This window comes from Triturus cristatus, chromosome 2_2 (assembly GCF_964204655.1).
Source record: "Triturus cristatus chromosome 2_2, aTriCri1.1, whole genome shotgun sequence".
Taxonomy (NCBI): Eukaryota; Metazoa; Chordata; class Amphibia; order Caudata; family Salamandridae; genus Triturus; species Triturus cristatus.
Window position 1 is genome coordinate 752116618 of NC_140582.1, and position 20774 is coordinate 752137391.

A 20774-nucleotide genomic window follows, 5' to 3' on the forward strand; every position below is an offset into this window, starting at 1 on the left:
TGAACTACTTCCACCATGAAACCACCGACATCTTCAGCAACTCTGACCCCATCCTACCGAACTCAACCACATCCACACCCAAAACCGACGCCTCCCACTCCCACCGGATCACCGACTAGAAGCAGCTCTCAACCGAAGACACCATCTCCATCATGAACTCCATCCACTCCGGAGCACCCATGGACCCCTGCCCGCACCACATATACAATCTAGGAAGGGAAGTAATTGGCAGCATCCTCGATGAACTACTCAACACCTCCATCACCACAGAAACTGTTCCAGATGCCTGGAAGCACGCAGAGGTCAAACCCCTCCTCAAGAAATCCACTGCCCACCCCAACAACTACTGCCCATTTTGCTATTCTCCTTTCCCACCAAGGTCTTGGAAAAAGCCATCAACCACCAGCTTATGGACTACCTTGGGGAGAACAACCTGCTCAACCCCTCCCAATATCCTTCCTCTCCGGCCGAACCCAGAGGATCCATCCAACACCCTTCTCCTCTGCATCCAAAAACATCATCTGCAGCATCCCCCAGGGCTTCTCCCTCAGCCCCAACCTCTTCAACTTCTACATGACACCACTGGCAGACATTGCCCACATCCACAGACTCAACATCATCTTTTATGCTGACGACACTTAACTCGGTATGTCCCTCACAGAAGACACTGACACCACCAAAGCCAACTTCTGAAACACCATGTCTGACATCGCCACCTAGATGAAGGCCAACTGCCTAAAATTTACCTTGGACAAAATAGAGGTCCTCATCTTCGGAAGAAACCCTCCCCTTGGGATGACTTATGGTGGCACCCAACGATCACGCATACAACCTCGGAATCATCCTGGACAGCCAACTGACCAAGAAGCAGAAGATCAGCGCCGTCTCCTCTGCCTGCTTCTACACCCTGCGCATGCTCCGTACGATCTTCAGATGGATCCCCGTCACAACCAGGAAGACAGTCACCCAGGCCCTTGTCACCAGCCGACTTGATATGGCAACTCCCTCTACGCCGGAACCACTAAACAACACCTCAACCACCTCCAGACCATACAGAACATAGCACCAAGACTCATCCTCAACCTCCCCAGAGGAACCAGTATCTCTCCTCACCTCAGGGTTCTCTCCTGGCTCCCCGTCCAGGAAAGATGCCTCTTCAAACACCTCCCACATGCCTAAAAAGCCCTCCACAAAACTGGAACCCGCCTACATCAACAGCTGCCTGAGGTTCCACCAACCGGCCAGGGAGCTCCTCCACCCTTGCCCTAGCCTACATTTCCCGCATCCATCAAAGCCACTGTGGAGGGCGCTCCTTCTCCTACCTTGCTGCCAAGTCCTAGAACGACCTCCCCATTCACCTTCGCAACTCTCATCACTCGAAAACTCCAGGAAGAAGCTCAAGACTTGGCTCTTCAACCATCATGGTCATCTGATTGAGGCTCGCAAAACTCCAGCCCCCCGGGTGACAAGTTGCCTGATTGATTGATTGAGAATCAGACCAATCCTATTTGTTTTAAATACTGTCTCTATTCATCCCATCCCTCCTAAACAACAGAATGTCAACCCTGAAGAATGGATGTCAAGCAGCTAGAGAGTTAGAGCAGCCTGATCTGATGGTACGTCGAGAATAAATCCAGAGAATATGTGACTATAGTAGTTTAATTGTTTTTCCTATGTTTGGGGTGGATACCTATTGATTTCAGCACATTGATTGATCTTCCTTTGCTGGACACATTCTTTAATACTCTCTAGGGGCTTTCTCTCAATACTTAAGGGTTCAACCAATTTGTGAACTTTGACTCGCTTAATCACCTTGACCTTGAATAACTTCTCAAGCTACTGCCTTACAGGCCTCCAAAAACTTAATGTAATATTTTTGATGAAGAGAAAATCAGGCATCAATTCTTATTTGATTTCATTCTGGTGCATAACACCATTCAAACATTGCAAACCATCTTTAAAAGTCTTGGGATAAACAGGTTTTAAATACAAGTGCTAACGCTACTCTTTTTTCTGTTTTTGGGCTCTTCCCTCAGCATGACCAAGTTATGACCATTAGGGTCCAGCTCAATCCTCAAACATACTGGATGAAGTAATTTAGTGTTTCTTGATCTGAGTTCTAAATGTACAGTAAAGAAGAATTTTCTCAACATGGTGGTGTATCTGCATGTTCATGGTTTACCATGAAATATACTGAATTTCATGTCATCTGCCACAGCATGAAATGAGTTTTGAACCTGACCCGATTATTATACTGACTGACACATTTATACCCTGAACACTAAATCCTCACACTGTCCTTCTAATTCTCACAAAGTGCATCATCACTCGAATACAATTTGCCTCTCATTCACAAAGTTAGACACTCTCTACAATTCTTAAAAACACTGGTTAATGGCCCACCTACACCGCATGTTCAACATACCATGACTTTCACTACTCACATTCTTGCTGTATGAGTCAAACTCCAACTTTGAAAGCTAAAGCATTGTTCATTATTTTATCTATTTTTTTTTAAAAAGTGGAGGAACCTCGTACATCACTAATTTTAGTCTGATTAAATACTGTCGTCCATGCAGGCTCTTGAGAACTGTCTGCAAGAGCAACTGAGACTCAAAGCTCAAGTGAGACTGCTGGAGCATCAGATCAAGCAACAGCACATAAAAATCCAAAGTCTCTTGCTAGAGAAGGAGCTGCAATTGGTCGAAATAAGCAGGGAAAACAGTGTAATTGATCTGGAAGAGGAGAAGAGACAATATGCAGGTCAGGTATTATCCTTGTAAACGGCTGTGTTCTTCTAACTCACTTTGTACTTTTTTTCTAGCTATCATTTGTATGTTAAATTTATGCCCACCACATATTATTTTCATTTCAGTCTTTAAATAAGGGGATGATTGCAAAGATAATGTGTTTCCATTTTCTGAACATATTACACCAAGAAAGGTTTCCTGTGCTTTATGAGAGACACCTTTCGTAGAATATCAGTGGCAGCTGGTGACATTTGAAAGTGGTGAGGCGTAAACTTTCTGTTGGAGTGCACTGTAGCGAGCGAGCGCAGCGAGCGAACATGAACATCTTAAGAGGGGATTCGGGGGGGATACCCCCTCCGAAAACGTTTTTAAAAAGAGTGGGTAAATGGTGCATTTTCAAGCAAATTTGAGCAGCACAGAGACTAGAGCTGCAAACACACATAGAGCCTGCTGCAGCACTGTGACTAGGACTGGTGCCACACACAGAGCCAGCTGCAGCACAGAGACTAGAGCAGATGAAATGCAAATGTATTGTCAACATTTATCATAAATGTGCCAAAAAGTAAGCAAAGCCTCTCCACCTACGCTGCATACTTACTGATCAGTACGTAGCTTCCATAGGTGCAGCGGGTGCAGTGCACCAAAGCCCAGAGCCATAAGGGCCCCATTGAACCCTGACAATTGCTTCTTATTACTACAACAGTAGTAGTAAAAGGAGCCATTTTGCTTGTCTACACCATGGCATGTGGCATCCATGCTATGCCACTGATGTCATTCGGTAATGGGAGAAGTTTAATGCCTCTGATAATGCAATTGAATCACGTGGTTCATAAAGGGCAGCTCGTTACAACAAAAAGGATTATGTGTGGCCCCATAAACGTGATGCACAGGAAATGCCTACTGCATCAGATTAGATCAAGGGGGGGAAGGGTTCTGTATGTTGCTACTTACAATCTACGACTAAACTTTCAGAAGAATTAAAACGTGCCTCTTGGTTAAAGTCACACATGTACAGGGCGGGGTCTCAAATTCTCCTATTAATAATAAACAAACAAAGCAGTTTGGTCCAGCGCGTAACATCCTGTCACGATTATGAGGTGAGGAGTATGCAATAGCTAAACAGCATGGCACGTCTGTATGTGAATAAATGACAGGCCCTTTAAAAACTGATCAACAAAAAAAGGGTAACCTAAACTATCACTGCCGGGTCAGAGCACGACTGGGAAATTATCGCAGCTGTTAATTTCAATTAAAATAAACAAATATATGTGCCCAGTGGGATATAGTGTAGCACATATCGATAAAAGCATGACTGTGCTGACAGCTGATAATATGAAAGTCACAAAGCATACTTACAAGAATGTGAGACTTTTCACAGGAACAAGTCTCAGCACAATCTGTCACGTCTGTTTCTTTTAATTTCCTTTGTTTTATTTATGTTCTATAGTATATGAATAACAGGCTTCGTGAGGATATAACTTCATGTCTCCTTGGATGCTACTGCATGCTTTTTGATCTCATGTCTAATACTCGCGGGGGGGGGGTCTCGCGAGGGGGTGGGGTCCACGGGGGTTTGAAAATAACAAAGAAGCTTAAACTTACCTGACCGGGTCTGCCGCCTCTGCTGTCTGCTTTTGGGCCGGGGTCCGCTTTTGGCGACTTCACCGTCGTCGTCTTGTGCGTGAGTAGCTGGCAAACCCTCTCAGGCTCTCAGCCAATCCAGACGCTGCTCCAGATTCCAGCAGCGCCAGGATTGGCCTGGAGCAGGGTCACTCCCTGCCCATTAGGAGACCGGGGGCGGCGAATGATGCAACTCTCACTCTCCTAAGGGGAAGGCTCAGTGCGCATGTTCGGGCTGGTCTTAAAAATGACCAGCCCAAAAACGAACATGCTCACTATTGCGCTGTCACTCACCCTGAGTTCTGCCGCAGCCCCACCCCCTTCAGCATCCCTCGTTCTACTTCTGACGCTAATTCCATTCCAATCAGGAGTCCTGATTGCTGGAATTAGCGTCAGAAGTAGAACGATGCCGTGGGCCCGTGGCATTGGTGGGCCCAATGGACGCACCGCCACTGTAGAATATATAACTAAAGTCTGCATGGATTCTCTGCGAATCGCGTTATTTCAAGGCTTTGTATAGACATCGCTGAAGAGTTGAGGTTTCTCTATGTGAAACATGTCATTTCCTACAGTAAGAGTGCCAAGGCCTTGCATTCCCAAACTGTGAGTGTGTAAAATCTGGATTGCACTCATGTGGCTCCTGTGGTATAATTCCTAAAAACTATTGAGTTTATATTACCACCTTTTCAGTCTCAGAGGGAAACATAGCCTTTTTCTTTTCATCCTCGGACATAGGATAATATCCCATTGGCAGAGGGTGGTAGCCTGTTTCTAGAGCATTAGACCATCTCGTTTGCCATTGAGTAGCTATTAATACGATACAAACCACTAAAGTATGATACCTTGAGGGAGCCAATTGCCAGTGTAATCCTATTGGTCTCAACTTCAACTGTGTCCGGTGCCCCAATCCTAATGCAAAGGGCCAGCAGATCCCAGTGGTCCTTTAACTGGACACCGTCACTTTGAATTGTAGCTCCTTCTCACTAAAGCTGTGTAAAAGGACATTCTGGATTGTTTTGTTAATCTTTTTAAATGTCCAACATTTACTATGTTTAAATAAAGACCTACTTTTTAAGCAATGTAGCTCTGATTGGACACTTAACTTTATTGTGTGTTATTACGGTATGCATTATCTCAAAGTTCCCAAATTACTACTACCTCCAAAAATAAGTTTTGACTGCTAAACCTATCTAACTTTTTGAGCATCAAATTAACACACGTGGCAATTCTCTTATACAATTGGAGATCTGGCACCCCTGAAGAAAGGCCATAAATAACAGTACCCAGCACAAATATTACCAAGCACTGAGTGACCTACAGAAAACATTTAAAGTCTCATTTAACATTTGGAGGGAACTGAAAATCCTCCAATTTCTACAAAAAACTCTAAACACGGGGTAGGACCCTGAATGTTCTCTACAATAGGGATAGTGTTAAGGAGGAAATTTAGCCAGTGGATTCTAATCCTTATTTAAAGTTTCGTCCAGAAATTGACAGATTTTCATTCTCTTCTGAACTCAGGGGATAGAAAATTCATAGAACCATTTACTACAAGAGTACTATTTTGCATGCGCTTACATGCCTTTGTGAATCTGACCAGAAAGATTCAACTCCCTATTAGTAAAAGTGCAAAGAGGGCACCGTCCTTTCTTTTTGTACAAATTGTATATGAATATTCCCATTTTATTCCCATTTTAGATGTTCTGGTGCCAATTCACAAAGCCATTAAAGAGTACGGAAAAGTACTACTTTACATACTCCAGAATACCTTTGTGAATAACCCTAATTTCATTCAAAAAAATATATATAAGAAGACGAGTACATGAGCATAGTAAGTGAAAAGGGAAAAGAAACACATCTATGGAATCGTAAAAATAACTGTGAGCAGGGAAAAACAACTATGGAGAATTCGGCAAAAGATGTCGAAATGGATCTCCAAATCACATCAAACATAGTTAACGAAAGGAACATTTTGGATGTTGTGAAGTGAGAATTGGAAAAGAGAATTGTTTATTTTTTTCACTAGACATTCTTTTTCAGTAAAAGAATCGCAACTAAAGGATAGAAAATACTTTGTTGTAATCAGAACCATAGGTAACTTCTTTATTTTTGTTTTTATTTTTTTTAATGCATTTTTATATAGTACGGACTTTACCAGAAGGTGTCAGAGCGCTGTACAATAGAACCAGTTACGTTACATGAGAGAAATGTTACAAAATAGAACGTTACAAAAATAAACAGGCGACTAGAAGAAATAGGGTAAAACCATAGAAGGCAAGAACACAATATCAAACTGCAAGCAAGGGTGAGGAATGTACAAGAAAAAATATTACAAATTTACAGTGATAAACGAACTTCCTAGAGGGGTCTGAGAATGAAGGTATTAGTTCTGAAAGTGTATTTGGAAGAGAAGAGATTTGAGGTCAGCTTTGAATATCCGGGTAGAGGTGGTGGCACGGAGCAATGGAGGAAGCAAGTTCCAGATTCTCACCACATTACCTGAGAACGATTGAGCCATCGGTCTTTCCCTTTTGAAGGTGGGGGGCTCAAGCAGATACTTTGACACATTCCGAGAAGGTCTCGAGCCTCCAGACATTTTCAGTTTTTTCGCAAGGTAACGAGGGGAGGAAGTGTGCAAGGCTTTGTGGGTGATGCAGGCAGTTTTATAAATAGATCTTGCCTCGATGGGAAGCCACCGAAGAGAAGACAGGATAAGAGTTATGTGGTCACTTCGTTTGGATCCTGAAATTAAGTGAGCTGCTGAATGGAGGACGGATTTGAGAGGGGAGAGGTGGGATTTGGGTAGGCCGGTCAGAAGAGAATTGCAATAATCCAGTCTAGAGAGAACCAGCGTTTGGACCAAGGTTTTTAGGTCTTTCTCCGGGAAGAACCGAAGAATCTCCCACAGAAGGCACAGCTGGTAATGTGCGTTCTTAGCAATGGAGTTGATGTGGGAGATTAGGTTGAGTCTTTGGTCAAGTATGACACCTAGGGATTTAGCGCTGTCGACAATGATGGGTTTATTGTTGAGTAAATTCAGCTGATCCATCCAGGATTGAACAGGAGGAGGGGAGAGAGAGTTAGATAGGAGGAGGAATTCAGTTTTGGAGGGATTGAGAATGAGTTGGTGAACTAACATCCAGTTGTGAATAGAGTTGAGAGTAGAGTTGAGTAGTAAGAGATCGTGTGTGAAAGACACCTTGAGGTAGATTTGAGTGTCATCCGCATAGAGATGGTAGTGGATCCCAGATGTACTTAGGAGGTTCCCTAATGGTTCCAGATAGAGATTAAACAAAGTGGGTGCAAGGATAGAACCTTGAGGCACGCCTTGACCTACCGCCAATGGAGACGAAAGACTGTTCGCTATCTTGATCATTTGGGATCTGTCCGAGAAAAATGAGGCAAACCATTTAAGCACTGTGTCTTCCAAGCCCATTGTCTGTTGAAGAGTGTTAAGGAGGGTGTTTTGATTAACAGTGTCAAAGGCTGCAGAGAGGTCAAGAAGAATCAGAAGGCACGATTCCCCAGAATCGAGTATATGCAGCGCATCATCAATCACTTGCAGCAGGGCTGTTTCAGTGCTGCAATTTTGAATGAAGCCAGACTGGAACACGTCAAGGAGATTATTGTCCATAATATGTAGGGAAAGTTGTTTCTCCTTCAGAAACTGAAGTCAGTAAATGTGCACACACATAGCAATTCTTTGCCCTTCTTCCCATTTTTCCTTTTCTTTCTCCCGCTGTTTTCCTCAAACAGAAAAGCCCTGGCGTGGACATTCCTGCCAGCAAGAAAAACCTCCTGCAACAGTTCCATTCGTCCAGAAGACACAGAGTATCTTGCATGGCTGCGATTAGTGATTTGGAGGCAGGTTAGCACTAGAAATTATCTGTTCATGCAGCTTTTTTTTAGCAAGAAAGCGTTTAGATTTACACTAATGGTCAGAACGTCTGTACTGATTGAAGGAGAGGTAGAATTAGGTAGGAAGACAACTATAAAGGAAGGAGGGTAGATAAAGGCTGTGGGGAGAGTGCTGATTGAAAAAACAGTTAATAGAAAATTGGAAGAGGGTCTGGAAAATAGGCACAGAGTGATGCTAGACAAGCTGCACACCTCACATTCTGCTTAAGGTCTCTGGTGGCACCTGCTTCAGTCAAGCACATTTATCATATTTTAAGTATATTTACTTTGGAAACCCATCAGGGCTGGCTGTGCGAGGACTTTGAAACTTTATTAGGCATTGCCTGTAACAAGCTCTCACTTAAGAGAATTTTGCTCTAAACCAATAGCTAAGTGTAAGAGAATCTTTCTTTATTGGATTCAGCGTCACCGCACTCTAGTCAGGTCTCCTCCATGCCTGTTCAGACCTCTGAATCGTGCCTCTTAAAGTTCTCCCATCACAACACTTATGTCATAAAAATAAGAATGATCTCCAAATCACAACTTCTCTCGTCGCAGCATCAGACACCCCATCCTAACATCATCTCATTGGCAAACTCTGCATAACAACATTTTGAAACCAGCCTCATGGTGGAGGAAATTGTGCCAGTGATGTCTCCACATGTAGAGATTTCACAAAAAACTAGAGGATTTTCATTCACCATATTCCAAACAAAAGCCCCTAGGATGGACCTCTACTTGGTACAACTATTACTTTGGAGGTGGGTGGACAAAAGTAAACAAAGGATAGCATCTCACATGGCATACTAACACATATACACCACTGAAACATGTCCTCAGTTCAACCTGGACTAATCCACCTAAACTCCTTAAAGAAAAGGTATATCAAATGTCTCAGACACATTTAATAACATATACAGTAAGGTGCTGATCAGATAATGAATATGAGCACGAATTTGGTGTTCATGCAAAAATCCTACAACTCTGTAAAGGAAAGTCTTGCCTGCATTGAGAAAGTGAATGACCCTCAGGATGGCATAAAGTCGCCCAAGTTCCTTCAGGGATTTGAGATTACTTTCCCTTGCCTTTAGGGCTTTCCTTCTCCTCTTCTTCTATGGGCAGATATCAGTATAACTTTCTATTTGCTCTTAGATCAGGATCTATTTTGCAAGGATCCTTCAACATAACTAGTAGAGAGCCTACAAAGTGCCTCTACAGATAGGTTATCATTACAACTTTCCCTCTTATGATCACAGTGGGCGACTTGCAGCCTTCCACTGAATATGGTGCATGTGTAGGTCTGTAACGTAATTCAGGAGGTTGCTTGCCTACACTCCCGCTGGTATCCCAAGAATAGCAGATTTACAGGCCATTTTCCAGCCTCTCCATTCTGCCCTCCATATACAGACACACCAATTTAGCAGGTCCAGGAATTGCTTCTTTACCCGTTTTCATTTTCCCTCCTTGACTCTCTGCAGCGTGCTCTGTAGTTTTCACGTTTCTTGCCAGAGCCTCTATCTTAATCTCCATTGCAACTGAAATGAAAGTTATCAGCCTTTGTATGGCGTGAATCTATGGAATCCAACATGGCTGCCTTTCCTGGCAAAGAATGGGTATCTGTCTGGGATTATGTCCCTTTGCAGTCTCACTCAACTGCTGGTGAGCTTTTTCTGAGGAAGAATTTGCAGCTGTGGAAGTGTCCTCTTGCACACTGCAGTTCCTCTCTTCAACTAATTGGGACTCTGACTGCTTCTCACCATAACAATCCAATCCAATGCAGAGCTTCAGGGATTCTGCACCCCACCAGATTCACAGCACCTCAATCTACCAGAGTATACACCTCATACGGCAGGTCCAGTCATCCAGAGAGTGGGCAGAACAACGTTCAGGTCCAGTCATCCAGAGAGTGGGCAGAACAACGTTCAGGTCCAGTCATCCAGAGAGTGGGCCGAACAACTTTTTCACCTTTTTGCACACAAAGGATGTATTCGCAATATTCTGAGAAAAGCATTCGGCTTGGAGGGACTCTGGCGGCCATGCGATACTATTCCGCAGCCTTGCACGGGCAAAGAGTGGAGCTCTGTGCCCATTTTCTACAAAACCATACTGCCTAACTCTACGCATTAGTTCAAGCACTGCAGCCAGTTGATCTCGGAAACACAGCACAGTAGTTGCCACTCCACATTTCCGAGCTGCAGTGTACAGAGCTCATAGTCACCAGGTTAGATGTATTTACTAAAGTTTTGTGCAGACATTCGCGGAACACATGGTGATGCAAGGTGATGATTAGGCCTGGGCAAAAATTTCGTTCCGTTCGCGGAAATTGCGATAATTTGACATTTTCGCGTTCCGCGGAGAGCGCGAAAATGTCAAAATTTCCGCTTTCCGCAGCTTGGCGATAATTTGTTTCTTGCTCGCGCTGTAAAATAATACATTCTCGCGCGCGCGCGATCGCCTTACCTGAATCCCTGCGTTCGCCGACAAGTTTTCTTGATCCGGTCGCGTTCTCCATGAGATGTTGGATTGTTTTTAGCCATTTGCGCTGTCTCGCGACAGTTTGCGCCCGCAGTGACGTCATGCGTCGCGCGATCACGTCTTTCTTCTCGTGATCATGCACTGCGAGACAACTCAAAACAAGATGGCCGAGCCCGCAAGCAACCACATGGGTAAGTTGGCGACCCGCAACCATGCAGAAAATCTCGCGAACATGCGGGAAAAAAAATTCCGCATCTTCGCGATATTTCCGCTTGTTTGCGATAATTGTAAACATTTTCGCAATAATTTGCGAAAGTGGATTTCGCAAATTCCGCCCACCCCTAGTGATGATACTGCATCACTTTGCTAACCATTTTATGTTCATTCATTTTTATTATAGAAGTAATCACAAACGGATTGTGCACTTCATCAAGAATGGTCCCACTTTGAACGGCAACCATTGTAGAAATACAAGGTACCCGGTCTCAAAATCCAAGCATTTCCAGAAGCAATATATCCTTCCTTTTATGTCATTTATGTATAGAAAATCGCAGTAGTGTTGTAGGCTGGGGTCATGGGCCCTAGTGCAAGCAATGAAACTAGGTCCCACGCCAGTATTAAAATACTGCTATGAATGAAGTGCAGCGCACCTGGTGTCACTGAGCCTGCTACACTAATGTAAAATTACGGGTCTCCAAGTTTCTCATTCTACTCGTCTTTCCTTCTTGCCTCCCTATCACCCCACTCTCCTCTCATCTCATCTCCTGCATCCATGTAATAGTCTCCTCTTTATCCCTTTCTAAGTCTCTCTCTTCCACTTTTTTTGTCTCTCAATCATTTCATCTTCCTCCCTTCTCTCGTTCCTTCCTCTTCCCTTTCCTTTGTCCACTTTGCTCAAACTTATTTACTTTTCCCATTCTGTCGCCTTTTCCTGGCCTCCTCTCCGTTCTTTCACCCTCTCCTTTTCTTTCATACCTTTCCTCTCACCCCTTTATTGTCCTCTTATCATCTACTCTCTCCTTGCCCCACCACCTGAAAAATAACCACAGCCAAGCCCCTGGCATGCAAGGTGTATAAAACAAAAATCAGAACAGGCAGCCTTTAAAATAACATCAGCTGGTTCAGGGTAGACTTGGACATCTTGCAGGCTCCGGTGCACTGCACCGGCTGCACCAATGGCAGCTATGCCCTTGACCACAAGCCTTAGAAATGCACAGGCAAGGGGACTAGGTAGAAGAATGGCTGGCATGCTACTGCCCCCATTTAGCAACCCTATTGCGTAAGAAAAATGATTACACTCCAACCTCCTGGTACCAAGAAGAGGAGGAGAAACACAAGACCGACTGGTCACTTTAAGCAGTTAAACAACACAGGATTTAAACAGTAGAACATTAAGTAGTCACTCATGTTTATCTTCAGCAGAAGACAAAAGGAGCTCCAGAGCAGAGTCCAGTTGAGGAAAATAAAAGGCCTGCCCTTCACTTATCATCATTAGGTTCGCCAGGAACCAGAGTGATGCCACAAGCCTAGTGCTACTAGGAGTTCCTATTTAATTCTGTGCATGCTCCTGTCGTCGATGGAGTGTATCTGGGAAACGTGCACCTTTGTGCCCTTCGCACACAGATCCAACATATTTGCAACCAGCCTGAGAATTGTCGCTCTCTGGCTGGAATTCAAAATATCCATCAGCTGTGTGCCAGACCCTTGCTCTGGTCCTGATGGCCAGCTTGTCCGTAGTTTGATGGCTCTGCATACATGATTTTAAGTTCTCCAATTTGCTACTAGGGTGTAAATCCAGAATTTGTTGGCAGTAGTTTTCACTTAATTTTTTAATATCTCCGTTTTGGCCTCTGGCTGTTTCAGGGAAGTAATGACACACAGTTCAAAATGTTCTCTCTGGTTAGCTTCTTCTCTCAGTCTTTCCTTCCCTGTCTCGAACACAGAAACTCTTTCGTCCAGCCCACCCATGGCTTACTCGTCGTGCACTACTCTTTCCTTCATATTGCCCAGGAAGGATCCCTCCTAGTGAGAATATTTTGCTTTTTGGTGGTTGGACTGCTGCAGATCGCTCAGGGCAGAAATGACTGACAACTAAACTTTGGTCAGCCCCGAGTAGGATGCAAAACTCTCATCAATATCACCATCGGGGGATACTATGGAAGACTGAGTTCTAGTCACAAAGAAATTACTGACCTTTTGAGCTTTCTTCATTATTTCATTTGGGAACATTGTGAGTGGCTTCCCAAGTATCTCAGTTGCACACAGGAAGGCCTTTCAAGACCAAACACTCCCTCCACTTACTCCGAGTGTTGTTCCTCAAGTTGCTCTTCTGACTGAGGAACTGTCATCCTAGAGGAGTAACCGCTAACTCCGGGACTGCGGCGCGCTTCCAGGCAGACTCTTTCGCTAGTGATCCCACTCCCCACAAACCAGGCCGCATGGATCATGTGAGAAATTGGATTGTTGGTTGACTGCCGTGTGAGCCCTGGTCAAGCAACAGCCCCAATTCCTTGAAGGGTGAGCCACATAAAGTCACAAAATCAACCTCCTCTGTAATCCTGGGTATCTTGGCACAAAAAAGCAGTCAGGCTAATTTAGAGGCAAAAGGTAAAGCATTTATGCAGCACACAAACAGTAATAAAGCGTAAACACAACACATGAAAAATCCCATACCAATTTAAGAAAAATAGCGTACATTTTAATAAATTATTTGACACCAAAATGACAGAAGTTCAATCAGTAGAACTGAAGTTGCGAATTTTTAAAAGATCAAAGCACCAATTGCGCACATCTAGTCGTGTGAGACTGGGGCATGGTCGAAAGTTTTTTTTTTTTTCAACACAGATTTTATAAACTTTTGCAATTTTGATGTTACTTTAAATTTGTGTATACATCAGTATGTTGAATCATAGAAAAGACCACAGATAATGGAAAGATAATACGACCAATAATAGAATCATAATAGTTTTACCTTCAAGGTACCTGTCTACATATATAGGTCGTAGAAATAGGCAGTATTAAGTAGTATCACTGAATTATTATATGCAATATACATATATAAGCAATATTTTTAATCACAATCCTGACTGCATTAGCTGTAATCTCGTTATCAAATATCCAATCTGTATTGAAGATAACAAAAAAAGGACCCCACAACAATAAAAAACTGAGCTACCAAAAAACGAAGGGGTCGATTAGGATGTAGGGCGGCCGCCCGCCACCCATTTCCTCCCCGCCATATTAGTATGGCGTGGGGACCCTGGCGGATGGAAAGACCGTCCGCCGGTTTTCCGCCGGTCGACCAGTCGACTGGGCGGAAAAGGGGCTATATATGGTGGCGGAGTCTACTAGACACCGCCATCCATATTAGCATGGGCAGCGGAGCATGGCTTTCCATGGCGGAGACCCCGCCATGGAAAGCCATGCGGAGTCTGCTTTCGGGGGTCCGTTGCGGGCCCCCGGGGTATTGTGGGGGTGGGGGAAAATTACCCAATCAAAATAATGCTCCTTCTACTTCATTGACTGCCATCTATTTTAACGCTCGTTCCATTTCTAAACATGCACTGGACGTATGGGATCTTTTGACTCTCGCTGACCCAGATATCTGTTTTATTACTGAAACCTGGCTACACGAGCATTCGGGACCCGATTTACATGTGGCCCTTCCCCCTGATTATAAAATTCTTCGAGTCGATAGAAAGGAGAAAAGAGGGGGTGGCCTACTCATTATATACAAAGGAGCGTTCACTATAAGCATCCTGGATTCTGTATCCTGTAGCACCATTGAAATCTGCTCTTTTAAAATTGTTGGTCTTTCTAATGGCTCCTGGAGAGGAGCTCTGGTCTACCGCCCCCCTGGCTTAAAGGGCAATTTTTCTGACCAGCTAGTAGAAATTATTGCCCCTCATGTTCTGGCCTCTGATAAATTCCTGCTTGTCGGGGATTTTAATTATCATGCGGAGTTATCGGCCAATCCAGACACAGATAAACTACTCTCAGATCTGAGTATTCTGGGACTAGGCCTGCGGGTAAATGGGTCCACTCATTGTGCGGGTCATACGCTTGATCTTTTGTTCACTAATGTATTGGACCTGAGGGTGGAAATTCCTGTACCACTAATATGGACGGATCACCACCTTTTAAAGTTTGACATTCCTTCCGCACCAAAAAAGATATTCCATCTGGGTAATGAGTCTACTCTTCGTAGACCCTGGCATAAAGTCACAGCCCCATTATTTAAAGATAACTTTAGTTCTTATCCCCTGAATTATGACTCGAGTGTTGACTACGACGTACTGCAATTAAACAATGCTATTGGAACCACTATAGACTTAATTGCCCCGCTTCAGAACATTAGGCCCAAGACTAGAAACTCTCCTTGGTTCACTGATTCACTTAAGGCCACTAAACGTCTGTGCCGTATTGCAGAAAAATTGTGGAGGAAAACCAGAAATCTCGCTAATCGGGACAACTATAAAAAGATGCATAATGGTTATATGCTCGACATCAAACTAGCCAAGAAATCATATCTGGTTGATAGAATAAATAGGGCAGAGAATTCCTCTAAGGAGCTATACCATATTTTCAAAGAATTTACAACAACTACTAACGCATCTGCAGCACCCGTCTTCCAAACATGGACGGACTCCCTCTCTGATTTTTTCGAGGCCAAAATCATGAAAATCCATAGCACTTTTCCGTCGGCCCCTGCACACATAGACAAAAACCTGGTAGTACTCCCACAGTCTCCTCTGATCTCAGATGATTATCTACGGAATTTTAAGGAATGTGACCTTAAGTCAGTCACCGAGGCCATCGCAAAAATTAAATCTGGCTCCCCGGATGACCCTTTCCCTCCAAAAATATTCCCTTCGCTGGCCCCCACAGTCCTAACTAGACTAGTTGAAATCTTCAATAAGTCCTTGGCAAAAGCCGATTTTCCAATGTGTTGGAAAAAAGCCAGAATCAGGCCTATTCTAAAAAAAACTTCAGCGGATCCAGATATATTCTCAAATTATCGGCCAATCTCCCTGCTACCATATTTTGGAAAAATATTGGAATCTCTAGTAAATAGGCAGCTTGTAAGTCATCTTGAGAGCCATGAACTTCTAGATCCCTCCCAATCCGGGTTCTGTGCGGCACACAGCACAGAGACAGCACTGATTGAGATCACGGACAATATTAGATTAGCCCTGGATAAGCAGCAGTCAGCCATTCTTGTTCTGCTTGATTTGTCGGCGGCCTTCGACACCATCTCCCATCATATACTGGAACGTCGACTTTGGGAGATGGGGGTCAGCCCTAAACTGGTTCAGCTGCTATCTGAGGGATCGCAAAACCGTGGTTCAGATGGGCAACATCACGTCCAGTGAACGAACAGTAAAGATGGGTGTTCCTCAGGGCTCTATATTGAGCCCCACCCTTTTTAATCTCTATATGACTCCACTGGCCGCGGTGATCAGACAATATGGCTTTGATGTCATATCTTACGCTGATGATACTCAGATTTTAATCACCTTGGGCCCTGACCCAGAGGAAACCAGACAGCGTTTTAAAAATTGTCTGATCCAAGTGGATGAATGGATGTCATCAAATCATCTCCAGTTAAATGGAACCAAAACTGAGATCATGCTGTTCGGCAAAGCTGCTGACCATTGGTCGCATGACTGGTGGCCGTCCAAGCTTGGGCCTTGCCCCGCATATAAGAACGTGGTCCGAAACCTGGGCTTTCACATTGACAATAATTTGTCTATGAGTGGCCACGTAAAGCATGTGATCAGCACTTGCTATGGTATTATGCGGAGCCTGCGTAAAGTGCTTAAGTGGCTTCCTTTAGAGGCCCGTAGACCCTTAATACAAGGCCTTATCATGAACAGAGTAGACTATGGCAATTCACTTCTGCATGCCATTAATTCAGATCTGTTAGCTAAACTCCAAGTTCTTCAAAATACGGCCGTCTTGGATTGCCCATATAGGACCTCGGCCCGCCTCTGCTTAAACTCCCTTCACTGGCTCCCAATAAGGAAACGAACCCTGTTTAAAATACTATGCTTGACTCATAAGCAAATGTATGGTAACGGCCCCAAGTATTGGCTGCCAAAACTCCGCTGGTACCATCCCTATCGAGCCTTGCGATCCAGTGATGCTGCCCTGCTCATCCCCCGCAGGATTCGCACTGCTAGGCAGGGAGGCCGTGCCTTCTCCTACCTGGCCCCCTCTTCATGGAATAAAATGCCTTATCATCTCCGTAACTTGTCTGATCACGGTGACTTCCGTAAAAAGTTAAAGACCTGGCTTTTCGGCAATTAATCTGTGGTCCTCTTTTCTTTTCGGAGTTTTCTGCAAGCGCCATGAGACTCTCTGAGTGATATGTGCGCGATATAAATATCTCTGACTTGACTTGACTTGTCTGGGGGATGCACATGGGGGATACCTATGATACCCCCCTGAATTGTCATGGACATGGTGGCAGGCACCTCGCGGGGCCTGTCACCTTGTGCATGACAATGCTCACAGTACCGCCCGCCACAAAGCTGGGAATGGAGGATGCCACCGCTGCGGTGGCATCCTAATTGCTGGTGTGGGACCACTGGCGGCCGGTCCCAGCACCGCTAGGGTGGCAGGCGGACTGAAGTCCACCCGCCATCCTAATCGGCCCCTAAATGTCTGTCTCAATTTTCACGGGGGGCATGTCACAACAGAAGCATCGATATCAGGGGCGGGGGGAGGGGAAGAGGGGCAGAGGAGGGAGGGAAGGGGAAGGGGAAGAGGGGAAGGGGGCAGAGAGAGGGAAAAAAAAGAAAGAGGGGGAAGGAGCAGGTCAGGATTTCAGTATCACCTCAGTCATCGGTGACATCCACATTTTGTATTTTGAAATGCTCTATCAGTTGAGCCCATTCTAAAGATATAAGTTTCTTTCTCAGCCCTCTTTATTCTTCGCGGTACAATGCCTTCCTCTCAGCAGTGGCCCATTTAATAACTTCCTCCCGCCACTGCCCTTTGCGTGGCGCCCCGTGTGACTTTCATCGCTGTGTGATAAGCCTCTTGGCCAGTATTAAGATGAGACTCGTGAAGCGACGCAATACTTTTGCCTTCTTGGGAAGAGGAGAGAGCCTTAGGAGGCAGGCCTCAAAGGTGTTCCAGGAGGGACGCTCTGAGAGGTATGTGAGGCCCTGTTGAACCTCCGTCCACAAGGGAGGGGCAGGTCCAGAACATGTGCATAAAATCTGCCTCCAGGCTATGACACTGGGGACACTCTGAAGAGGAATTGGGGTACATGTGCTGTGTCACCCGAGGTGTGAGATAGGCTCTATGTAGTACAAACATCTGTATAGTTTTTAGTCGGGCATTCCGGGATGTGCGCATGGGATATTCAAGGATCTGCACCCATTCCCTGTCAGTAAATTCTCTAGACATCTCCGCCTCCCATCTTTGATGCAGAGACAACAGGGAAACTCCCAAATGGGACCGTAGGCCTTGATATAACCATCTAACCAGGTGACTGCCATGTCCCATTATGTGCAGTGTCTGTAACAGTCTAAAGGTCGGGGGTTCTTTCTGATCTATTAACCAGTATCTACGCACATATTGTGCAACTGTGGCATGAGTTAAGAATAGGTCTGTACGAATTCTTCATGAGGCATTAGGTTTCCATGCAGAAATAAGTCCCCTACAGTTGAAGCACCAGACTCCACCCAATCACGTAATCTAGTAGCAGACAATATTTCCCATAACGTGGGTAAGCCGCACAGGGGTACATTTGGGGCATAGGGTGCAGGTGCACAAGCATACTTCATTGCCAGTTTCCAATAGTAGAGTGCAATATGTAAAAGAAATAGAGGGTCTTTCACCCGAGGTGCTCCAGGGCATAATAAGGATTGTAGAGTCCCAGCCCATAAGCGTTCGGGTGACTAGCCTATCTCAAATAGATTATGACCAGCCAACCAGTAGGCTAACCATTGTAGTTGGCCACTATGGAATAGGCTTTGAAATCTGGTGCTCCCATGCCCCCCTCAGTACTTGGTAACTGCATTTTAGCAAGAGCTAATCTGTGACGGCCCTGCCCCCAAAGTAATGATGTCAATAATGTATCTATTGCTCTATAGATCCAAGCAGGAAGGACAACAGGGAGGTTCACAAATTGATACAGTAGTCTAGGGAGCATAACCATCTTACAAACAGCTACACAGCTTGCAGTAGTTAAAGGCAAGGTGTTCCAAAACGCTACTTGGGTTCTGAGGTTAAGTGACCGGACAACATTTCCATCTACTGTGTCCAAAGTAGTTCTGTAAATATGGATCCCCAAATATTTAAAGGTAGTGGGTTCCACCCTGAACTGCATTAGACCAAATCGAAGCGTGGGGAGAGTGTATGTGTCATAAAATGAAACACCACTGATTGGAAGGCATTAAGGCACAGTCCAGATATCTCCCCAAACTGCTCAAACAGCAATGGGACAGGTGCCATAGCTACATGCAGATCTGCAAAATAAAGCAACATATCATCCGCATAAGCTGAGACTTAGCTGACCCACCGGGATGCTATATGGTGCCATCATGCAACGTAGCTGTTGTGCCAGGGGTTCCACAGCAAGCACAAACAACAAGGGCGACAACAGGCAGCCCTGTTGTGTACCTCAAACACATTATAGACTGGGGAGATATTAGTACCGGTCGTGGCCCTTGCCGTAGGTCTAGTATAAAGTAGACCCACCCACTCAATAAAGCTGAGGGAATGCCATATTTAGCCAATGCAGCCAGCCTATATGACCAACTTAAAGAGTCAAAGGCTTGATGGCTATCTAGGAAGAGGCAACCCGCACGGGGGGAATCGGATCGGGCCAAATGTAAAAGGGCATAGATGCGATGTATGTTCAAGGAGGTGCTGCGGTTGGGTATAAAGCCGCACTGGTCCGTGTGGATCAGAGTGGGAAGTAAGGGGAGCAGTCTCGATTCCAAGAGCTTACTAAGAATTTTGTATTCCGTATTAAGGATCGATAGGGGCCTGTATGATGTAAGATCTACTGGGGTCTTATCAGGTTTTAACAGAGAGGTCACTATCGCCTCCCTGGTCGTAGGTGGTAGGGCTCCCTCTGCCAGGGCAGTAGTATATAGCTGGAGCAGTTTAGGGACCATGGGTGCTGCGGAGGTGGAATAGAACTCTATGGGGAGCCCATCGGAACCTGGGGTCGTGTTGCGAGCAATATCTTGTATAGCTCCACGGATTTCGGGTGCAGTCAGGGGGGCTGCCAAATCCTCAGCTTGATCTGCTGTGATAGTGGGAAGCACTATTGAGCCCAAGAATGTATCGGTGGCATCTGCCACGTCATGAGAGGAGGCGGCATAAAGGTCTGCATAGTAATCATGAAATGTCTTATTAATGTCTACCTGAGTGGTGAGCAACTCACGGTGGTTATTACGTATGGCCAGAATAGGTGTAGGGGAAGGCTGGGGTCTAATCAATCTGGCCAGCAGTGTGCCTGACCTGTCTGAATCCGCGTGTGTGTGTAGCGTGTATGCACGTAAGTCTATCACTCTCAAGTGTTCTAACAGCTCAACATATCTAATTGTGGCCTCCTGAAGGTCCGGCTCCTTCCTGTTATCAGACTGAGCAGCTACTTCTAGCGCTTGTAACAAATCCTCTTGGTCTGTGAGATCCCATATGGCTTCACGCCGAATCCCTACCAGAGTCCCCATAGAGACCCCTCGGATTATTAACTTAAACGCCTCCCATTCAATAATCATAGACGTTGCCGTACCCTCATTGTCAGCAAAGTATGTGTTAATGGTAGTGGCTAATTTATCCCGATAAATTGGGTCTTCTAATTGTAGCGTTTGTAGGCGCCATGTGGGAATCGGCGTTTTACCTAAATATGTGGTGAGCACTATCATAGGGAACAGGTCTGAAGAACAGAGGAAATGGTCTAAACGTGTGTGCAGGGAGTGGGGATAAGAATAGAATGACTATTCCCGCATACCAATGTGGTGCATCCTCCATACGTCCAGCGGTCCCCACCCCTTTGCCCAATTAGTC

At 45.0% G+C, this 20774-nt stretch overlaps 1 protein-coding gene across 2 annotated transcripts in view; it reads left to right on the forward strand.

Annotated features, from left to right (window-relative positions):
* FGL1 (fibrinogen like 1) overlaps positions 1-20774 on the forward strand; it is a 360978-nt gene that overhangs the window by 69991 nt on the left and 270213 nt on the right. For both annotated transcript variants that reach the window (XM_085641997.1, XM_085641998.1), the window contains one exon: positions 2580-2763. In XM_085641997.1, the coding sequence (XP_085498123.1) occupies positions 2580-2763 (184 nt within the window). The remainder of the gene's footprint in view (positions 1-2579; positions 2764-20774) is intronic.